The sequence below is a fragment of the Pyrus communis genome, chromosome 11 (assembly GCF_963583255.1).
Source record: "Pyrus communis chromosome 11, drPyrComm1.1, whole genome shotgun sequence".
Taxonomy (NCBI): Eukaryota; Viridiplantae; Streptophyta; class Magnoliopsida; order Rosales; family Rosaceae; genus Pyrus; species Pyrus communis.
Genome location: NC_084813.1, coordinates 14071350 through 14081559, shown reverse-complemented (window position 1 = coordinate 14081559; position 10210 = coordinate 14071350). Strand labels below are relative to the sequence as shown.

The following is a 10210-nucleotide window of genomic DNA, read 5'->3' as shown; positions in this document are numbered from 1 at the left end:
GATGGAGAAAATTATGGGCGAGTCAATGAGGGGCATCATTGCAACATGTGACAAAACTAAGGACTTCTTAGATGCAGTGGGGGAAAAGTTTAAGGAGTCTAAGAAGGCTGAGATGGAAGATTTGATGACAACCTTGACATCTCTCAAGCTAGATGAGAACAAAACTGTGAGGGAGCATTATCCTCAAACTAGTGGAAACTGCTGCCAAGTTTAAGAACCTAGAGGTTACAATGGATGATGCATTTGTTGTGCAATGGAGCTCAATTCCCTACCTCCCAAGTTTTGATCAATTGAAAGTTTCTTACAACAAACAAAAGGAGAAGTGGACTATGGATGAACTGGTCTCCATTTGTGCACAGGAGGAAGCACGAATCAAGATGACTGAAATTTATGGTGCTGTGAACTTCGTCCATGCTGATAAGGGTAAAAAGGTTGCATATCATGTTGGTAAGGTCCCTAAAACTGACTCTTCTTATCCAACTACCATACATGCATCCTCCTTTAATGGACCTGTGACATATAAGGAGAATTTGGACTATATAAAATGCTATTTTTGCAAGAAATATGGTCACATGAAGAAAGATTGTAATAAAATGAAGTTTTTGAAAACAAAGAAAGGTAAAATTTTTGTCAATGTCTTTGTGTGTTTTGAAATTAATCTTGTTGAAGTCCCTCCAAATTCTTGGTGGTTTGACACGGTTGTTCAGTTCATATCACCAATTCCTTGCAGGGGTTCACAAGAGGAACTACAACCACAAGAAGTGAAGTTTTTCAAGTCTACATTAGCAATGGAAATAAAGTAGCAATGGAAATAAAGTGGTTGTGGAAGCAATAGGTAACCTCAAGCTAAAACTATCTATAGGGACGAAGCCAGAAGTTTGTAAGAATGAGGGCATCCTCAAACAACAAGGTACAATTAAAAAAACTCAAGAATTTACTACACAAAACACTTATTTATTAATCCATAAAGTTTTTCATACAAAATCTTACAATATTCCTCGACGAGTTTTCATGTTTTGAAAGCAGTGTATGACAACATCATTACCAATACCATCAAATATCTCTCTCTATAAAATAATCATGTTCTCATTCATCCATTGGTCTTCCATTCAATTTCTCAATCGATTTAGAAATTTCATGGCCGAAAATGTTTTTTCAACGATGGCAGTAGCAACTAGAAAAGTTAGTGCTAATATAACAAGTATGTAAACTAGTGAATACACCTTGTCTTTTTTCCACTGGACCATTTTTTTTTATAGTTTAATTAGAACTAACGTTGGAATTGAAATGCATTCTATTTTTTCACTTGTAGTTTAATTAGGGCTTGGGAATTGGAATGCAAAAGTACACACACACACATAAAATTGAGTGGGGGTGGATGCCCCCTAGGCCCTATACAAGTCCATCCTTGGTTGTCTAGTGGTTTTATTTTGGAGTTATTTGATGTTTTATATGTACCTTCTTTAAGAAGGAGTTTAATTTCAGTTCCACAACTTGTAAAATCTGATTATTCTTTTACCGGTGAAGATGAAAGTATTCGGATTTACTTGAAAAATAATCCAAACAATGTTATGGGAGTTTGTTTTCTAATGAATGGTCTTTGGCAATTGCTTTGCTCAGTTGCAAATGAATTGGATTGTTTTAATGTGATTTCCTTATTGTCAACGAAATTCAAATCAATTTTCATCAATGCTATGGTATAAAAGATTAGGTCATATTTCTAAAGCCAGAATGAAACGTTTAGTAAAAGAAGATATTTTACCTAATCTAGATTTCAATGACCCAGTGAATTGCATAGGTTGTTTTAAAGGAAAATTGACAAAAATAAAGAAGGGTTCAACAAGGAGTCTAAAGCTTTTAGAGATAATCCATACCGATGTTTGTGGACCCTTTCCTACTAAAACTCTTTGTGGAAATATATACTTTGTGATATTTATAGATAACTATTCACGATTTGCATATCTTTATTTGATCTCGAAAAAATCTTCGGTTTTGAATTGTTTTAAAGTTTTTAAAACTGAAGTAAAGAATCAATTGGATTTAAAAATCAAAGTTTTAAGGTCGGATAAAGGAGGAGAATATTATGCAGGTATATTGAGGTAGGTCTAAGAGGCCATTGGCATTATTTATGGAGCAATGTGGAATGAAAGCACAGTATACAAACTCAGGCACGCCATAACAAAATGGCGTCATAAAAAGGCGAAATAGAACGCTTAATGAGATGGTTAGAAGCATGATGGTTAGCACGACACTACCACAATTCTTATGGGGGTGAAGCTTTGAAGATGGCAAACCATATCTTAAAATGTGTTTCTTCCAAAGCAGTGAACAAAACTCCGTTCGAACTATGGACAGGACATAGGCCTAGCTTAAATTATTTGCACGTTTGGGTTTGTCGTGCAGAAGCAAGAATGAGAAGAAACTTGAGAGAAGAACGTTGTCATTGTTGTTCAACTTGAGCAACTTGAGCAACAAGCCATTGTTGAGAGAAGAACGTTGCCACCAAGAATAAGAAGATCAGCGGTTCCCGACGGTTATTTTGTTTATTATCAAGAGATTGAGATAACTAAGGGAATGACTGAGGATCCAACAACATTTGGTCAAGCCATGCAATCTGAACAATCAGAGTTCTAGAGAAATGCCATGGTGGAAAAAACGAACTGCATGAAAGTTAATGGAGTTTGGACCCTAGTACAAGCACCAGAGAACACAAGGGCAATAGGGTGTAAATGGATCTTCAAAATGAAGAAAGATTCAACAGGCAAGATTGAAAGATATAAAGGAGATTGGTGGGTAAAGGATTCACTCTGAAGGGGTTGATTATAATGAGACATTTTCTCCAGTCTCAACAAAAGATAACCTGCGAATTATCCTTGCACGGGTGGCCCACTATGATCTTGGACTTCACCAAATGGACGTCAAAACGGCCTTTCTTAATGGCGATTTGGATGAGGAAATATATATGGAGCAACCATTTGGTTTCATGAAAGAAGGAGAAGAATGAATGGTTTGCAAATTGAACAAATCCATATATGGATTAAAGTAGCCATCGAGGTAGTGGTTTCTTAAGTTCGATGAGAAAGTAACTACTTTTGGGTTTAGTGAGAATAAAATAGATGACTGCATATATTTGAAGATCTGTGGCTCAAGGTACAATTTTCTCATATTGTATATGGATGATATTTTTCTAGCAAGCAATTGTATGAACCTATTGATAGAAACAAAAGCTTTGCTATCTAAAACTTTTGAGATGAAAGACATGGGAAATGCATTTTTTTTCCTTGGGATAGAAATCATGAAATAGAGCCAAAGGGATGCTTGGACTCTCACATAAATCATAGAGAAGGTGCTTCAACGATTTAATATGCATAGGTGTTCGAATGGTGAAGTGTCAATAGGGAAAGGAGATGAGTTGAACAAGTCGTAGTGTCGCAAGAATGATCTCGAAAAGCAAGGTATGAAAACCAAACCCTATGCATCATTGGCTGGGAGTATAATGTATGCTCAAGTTTGTACGAGACCGAACCTTGCTTTTGCGATTAGTGTATTGGGAAGGTTTCAGTCGAATCCTGGGGAACAACATTGGGTTGCTACCAAAAAGGTGCTGAGGTACTTGCAAAGGACTAAGTCATTCATGCTGACATACAAAAGGGTGCAAGACTTGGAGCTTGTGGGATACTCAAACTCCGACTTCGCAGGTTGCGTCAATGATAGAAGATCAACAAGTGGATTTTTTTTTTTTTTTGGCAAGAGCTGCAAAATCATGGAGAAGTGCCAAGCAAAAGGCCATGTCTACATCGACCATGGAAGTTGAATTTATAGCTTTGTTTGAGGCAACTAAGAAAGGTCTATGGCTGAAAAATCTCATAACATTTATGAGAATAGTGGACACCATTCAAAGACCACTAACCATACATTGTGACAACAAAGCAGCCTTATTCTTTCAAGAAACAACAAGAAATTTGAGGCCACTCGATTGATGGATGTCAAATATCTATCAGTGAAGGAACATTTGAAGAAGGGAAATCAAAATTGAGCATGTTGATGCAAGACTGATGCTTGCAGACCCCTTGACTAAGCCACATGCTGTGGGAATTTTCAAAGATCATGTTTCGAATATAGGAAAGCAAGATGGGTTTTTCTCAGCAGAAGTGTGGGAGTAAAAGTGTAGAGTACTGACGGATTGCTTTTCAGTTCAGGTTATTTCAAGTTCATCACTGACATTGCAAGTATAAGTTTTTCTTAATTATTAGCATGCAATAAAATGTCTAATCCTTGTTCCAAAGAGCATGTTGACTGAATTTTATAATGCAGGGACTTGAAATGGTATTGAAATTGAGCATTCTGAGTTCAATCAAAGAAAGGGATTTGGATAATATGTGGGAGAAGTAAAGTGAACAAATATAGAATGTGTATAAATGCAGTTTCACTTGCATTATGCGATATAAACTTAAAACTTATGATTTCAGAATGAAGCAGTAGTTTTACGTGTATTATTTCCTGGAGTTCAAGTTTCTAATGGATATTGGCAAATGTGTATATGATGATTAGTGACATAAATTATTTGTGATCACTAAGCAATGAATTTGCATTGACATACATCTTGTAAACCACAACTAGTCAACGTTCATGTGGGAGTTCGCTGTCATTGTTTTCAATATATGTGTAATTTCCTGCTCACAAAGCATTCATTCTTCGATATAGGGTTCTATCACCATAAAAATATTAAGGGCTTGAGTGAGTAGAAGAATTGACGTGAACTTGAGACAATGTCTTCTTCAGGTAAGAATTCTAATTAGTCTACACCAGTGATTAGGATTATCAAATATGTTGATAATGTTTCCAACACACATCTCTCCTTACTAGAAAATTAATTGTAGAATTAAATAGAAATGCTTTTAATTACAAATGTTAATTTAACACGCTAGTCTTGTGTTTACATGAAAGGTGTTTACATGAAAGGAAGTTGACAAAGCTAATGTGGTCCAGGAACAATAACTCAATTGCATCAATGTTGCTTGACAATGGCCTTGAAACTCAACCACCGCCATTCAAGCTAATGGAACATGACCACATATATCTTTCAAGGGTTCCAAATAATGTCGAAGGGGTAGTGGATGAACGCCATCTTAAAACCCGTAGAGCACAGGGTCCTAGGGAAATAAATAGGCCATGGTGGGCACTCAATGGTACGAAGGAGCTGATGAAATTTAATGACAAAGGGCAGGCAATAGAGCCTCCCCATATTGTTGCAAGATTTTCCAGGTTCCTAGGAATGCTATCCCAAGAATCATCATATTGTCCAATTAACATTTGTAAATAAATATGGACCGTGCTTGGCATAGTTTTTCCAGGTTCCTAAAACCGTGCTTGGCATAATTTTGAACAAGGGAATGTCCACATAGAGAGAGAGCTATTCAAAAACTACTTGAAATGTTAAAAACATAGAGAATCCATCCGGGGAAGATAAGGGATTCCAATTTGTAGTTTATGAAGTATGCCTAAAGCCCTAATATTGAGGCGATGTCCAAGCGTATTACGCCAGTGAGGCTCAAAATCTGAAAGGCCTTCGTCCAATCATCAGACATATCCTACTCCTTATTCTCCTAAGTCATCAACCAAAATATACAGAACCGAAGTGACTAGAATTCGCTGTCACTCCACAAGAATGAAGGTGGGATATGGCTCCAGGGGTGACAAAACTATAAACAACCAACTTAATAATTTTAAACATTCTGCCACTTAGTAATACGGTCTAGTGGTATTGCTCTTCATTTGTAAGTGAGAGGACTTACGTTCGATTCTCACCAAAAGCGGATTTGAAAAATGAAAATAGTTATCAAACTGTGAAAACTAGAAACTAAAAATTGAAAACGAAATCGTTATCAAACGACCCTAAAAAAAACTTTTTTCAGTTTTTGATTGAAAATGTTATCAAATAAAGTTTCAGTTTATAAATAATGAAAAAAGAAAAAAAAAAAGTAAACAAAAACTAAAATGGGATATGCATCTGTTTCCTTGTATTTGAAATTCAAATATCTCTGATAGCACAAATATTGTATCATTGTAACATCCCATCTAAACGGTCCATAACAATCTTAGTCAAACGGATACATAGGGATCAAAGAAAAACAAATCGATATCGAACTGTCATGAGTTTTTGAACATAAGACCGTTCACTCATTAATAGAGCACTCCATAGAGTTTGTTTTCCTAGAATTCATACATTTTGGTTTTGCTACTAAGGTGTTTTGTGTGAAAGAGAAATCGGAACTTGTGGTTTGCATAAGGTAGACCAGCATAATGAGTTAGTAGAGACCCTCGTATTCAATTTGAGAGGTTGGAATTGCCTCCTCCTTGGGCTCTGAACAATGGAATCCTGAATGAATTTCTATCCCAAAAAAGTGGGGGATCCCTTTTCTTAAGGGATCTATACAAATATGATCGACAAATTTCATTGTTCCAACTAACCCAAACGTATGAATCAATCATGCCGGGATAATGAAACCGAAAACAGGACGAAAGGCCTCTGTATTCTTCAGTTTTCCACAAGGGAGAGGGAGCAAGGTTCACAAGAATGTACCTGGTAAACATTACTGCTCATGGAAAAAATAGACAATAGTCTTACAATACTTGTTGAGCTAAACTGTAATCTCATCAGCCACATACCACCTTCGAAGCTTTTCTTCACACAAAAAATATAGGCGCCGGTAATTGGTTTTACTAGCTTTCCCCATTACTTCAGAGGTTGAGCTTTGGTGAAAACAAAAACTCCACCACCAACCGCGCGCCCCAAAAGCATATTAGCATCCAAGTAAGAAAGGTAATATAGTCCTCCGACTGATTGCCTACTGTTTTAAACAAAGTATATGATCATACTAATGTATATTCAGGAAGCTTGCTAAATGTGCTTTGATAAATATGATTAAGAATGATGTACCTTCCTGGATCTCTAACGGGAATTTGCGCTTTGAAAGTCCGGAGGTACTGCAAGATCTGCACAACAGAATTCATATAATCCTCGTTATTATAGACGAAAAAGAAAAAGTAGAGTTGCCTTAGAGCCTACAGCTCTTCACTAATTTGATAAGTGACATTAATTGACCTGTAAACTTAAAAACGATCGTGGCAATATTGCTGGAGCTATTAGAGCCTGCAGCTCTTCACTGATTTTAATATCTTGAACATTAATCTGCCAAATACAACTTGCAGAATTCAGATAATTAATTTTAAGAAGAGCATCGAGAAGTTTGCGTGTTTAGAAAATTGTAAAAGACGATGTAAAGCAATATGAAAGCTCAGAAGACACAATTATATTCATGACCATCAGGTCAAATGAATAGTAGCAAAAGTCACAGCTTGCAGCCTTAGTTAAAACTTCAGAAGAGGGTAGTAAACTGACCTCTTCGAACTGAAGGTAGATGTTACGCACAGAAACAACCGAAAATTTTGCAGAAACTAGCAGAGTCGCACCTTCTTGTTCCTACAAGGGGCATAGGACTCATATAATCTATACAAATTTGACGTTTGCATTTCATGGAGAAAACAGAAGCATTCCTACAACCTACAACCACATACATGTACATATATATATATATATATATATATATATATTTATATGAGCAACCTTTTTTTTAGAGTTTATATTATCTTCTATACTTGGTAAAATTAAATAATCTGATCTTATCTATATTCTATAGTATCTTTTGCTGATCAAATCGCAGAAAATCATAAGCAATTTAAATTAAAATCAGGATGTACAAGCATAACCCAAAATACATTAATTATAGCCATACCAAATACAACGAAACAACATGATTTAAGAAACTAGATCATAGCCCTGAACAATCTAAGAAACAAAATTTTCTAACTAAGAACTCAGAATACTCATTACCTCTAACAAAGGTGGAATGCTCCATCTGACAACATTACGGATCACTCCCCCGTTGGTCTGGTCTTTGCATTCAAATTTCTGAAAAATTTGCCCAACCTATCCCCACATTCATGTTGAAATAAGGGAGGATGAAGGACAACAAAAGAAATCAATAACTATAATGATATAAAAGAAAAGGCAAGTCAACTATAGTTGGTGTTTTACAATCACAACTGAAAGTGTTAAAAATGTAAAGACATTAAGTTTTGTGAATATGAAATGTGACCCGTAAATTGAAAAGTTGTTCAGGTAGAAAGGATTTTAGCCAATACATTCATTGAAAGATTGCCATTTATTATGAACAGATGAAAGCAGGAAGATTAAGGTAATTGAAGAATCAGAATATTCAAAGAATATAAAACAATGCGAAGGAGACCAAAAGCTCAGTGGTTTAACATAAACGGATTATTTTCTTTTGTTTACGTAAAAAAGCATGTTAAGCTATTTTAGAAGATGATAAGATTCCGTAATGTGACATTCGTTGTTTATACCTGAAAAAATGGTAGCCTTTCAGCCGCTTCCAGAAGAATGAGAACGTCAGAAGCGGAAGTATATTGCAAACGCCACGTCCCATCCAATTTCACCAAGTCTATTGGTGCACCCATGTTATAGCCCTCCACACTCACCTGGCAGGCTTTTACACAAGTTATTATAACAAAAATCCCACTTCTATGAACTTGGATATTCCGAAACCATCAACTACATAGCATGTACCTGATGTATGTTAATGCAATTTCATGAACGAGATTATACGACAGAAAAGAGACATATAGTAACAAAATTCATGTAATGAAAATAAAGAGACCACACCAGAGCCTCCTCTATAAACGAGCGTTGATCATCGGTTGTAACAAGGCCCCTTCCGGTGTCTTGTATAGCTCTCAACAGCTCATGTTTCTTGCTCTCTACCTCAAGCTCCACCGTCTGGCATTGATAAAGATCAAAAATTTTATGTGATAAAAAAATGAATTGAGCGAAAATATTTCAAGAAGAAAGTAAGATGAGAAATGAGAAAAGTAACCTGGGCTGCTTGGGTAGCAACAGCCGCGACACATGGAAACGATTTCTGGGTGGACAACTTTTGTGAGGCAATGAGCATGGAGCTATAAGGCTTAATCTTATTGACACCCCTTGTTGCATTTGAAGGGAACAATGGAGAAGATAGTGCTAGTTCCATAAGAGATTGATGCAAATTTAGTTCACGAATTACACCTATAGACATAAAATCAAATGCAATTTAATTAACCGTTCTTATAAGATACTGCTCACAAAAATTATAGCATTTAGGAGAGATTGAGTTCCTATATAAACCCTAATGGCATTTAATTTGCTCCAATTAAATGAAAATGCTTTAAAAAATCTAGAACTTGTATTCCTCAAAAGAAAATCTGCATTTTATTGGTCCATTTATTTCTCTTTACATAAGTTCAATCAATCAGCAATTTTGCAGAGACCTTTCATTACAAATCCAATTCAAATTTAACTGAAATTATCTGAAACAGCAAGGGAGAAGAAGCTAGAGAAGCATGAAGACACACAAAAATATAATTATTCAAAATATAAATGAACTGACCTCTATTTAGCTCTATTTAGAAGCAATTCAAGAACTTCTAACCCTATCTATCCATATAATTATTCAAAACTGAATGAACAAATAACAATTAAACAGAAAAAAAAATGGTAAATACAGCAGCTCCAAGTTAAACATGCAACAGGGTAACTGCAAAAAATAGAAATTATCCAAAGCAACAGAATACCTGGTAAGATTTCTTCCTCTGTGACTGTTTTTCTCGGGCTCTTCTCTGCTATCAAGTACCCAGCTGCAGCAGGAACCTGCTCCACTCCCTTTTTCTTTCACTTTTACTTATGAAGTTCAGGTAGTTAAGATGGTGGGGTCCACTTTTAAATGTGATGATGGACGGGCCCCACGGGACCTCTGCTGTTTTTTTTTTTTCTTCGCGTAAATGGGTCTTGAGCTACAACAGGCATAAATGTGGACTGTTACGAGCGGTGGAGCAGATCATCGGCATATTTCATTTTTGGGCCTTGGTACACAAAACTTGCATTATTCTTTTCGGTTGATGTCACGTACACCAAATGAATGATGTAACACGTTTTTCTTCATATAAATTTTAATTAAATTGTCAATCAATTTCAACTTGAATTAAAATAAAATTTTGATTGGTGGCAAATCATTTGGTGCAAAAATTTGATATGCCTAACATTATTCTTTTCAATAAGAAGAAAATAAAACAAATATTCTTGTAAATTGTGATA

At 35.7% G+C, this 10210-nt stretch overlaps 1 protein-coding gene across 2 annotated transcripts; it reads right to left on the bottom strand.

The window, feature by feature from the left end:
• Positions 1-6372: 6372 nt before the first annotated feature.
• On the bottom strand, positions 6373-9797 carry LOC137708627 (probable plastid-lipid-associated protein 10, chloroplastic). 2 transcript variants are annotated; one of them, XM_068447745.1, is made up of 9 exons: positions 9691-9797; positions 8955-9145; positions 8744-8857; positions 8425-8559; positions 7895-7990; positions 7403-7483; positions 7106-7192; positions 6941-6996; positions 6373-6851 (listed from the first exon to the last, which is right to left on the bottom strand). In XM_068447745.1, the coding sequence occupies exons 2-9, from the start codon at positions 9108-9110 to the stop codon at positions 6737-6739; spliced, it is 840 nt and encodes a 279-aa protein (XP_068303846.1). In that variant the 5' UTR covers positions 9111-9145; positions 9691-9797; the 3' UTR covers positions 6373-6736. The 2 variants fall into 2 exon arrangements, with proteins under 2 accessions (XP_068303846.1, XP_068303847.1); XM_068447746.1 differs by having other exon boundaries at positions 6373-6848.
• Between the last annotated feature and the right edge of the window lie 413 nt (positions 9798-10210).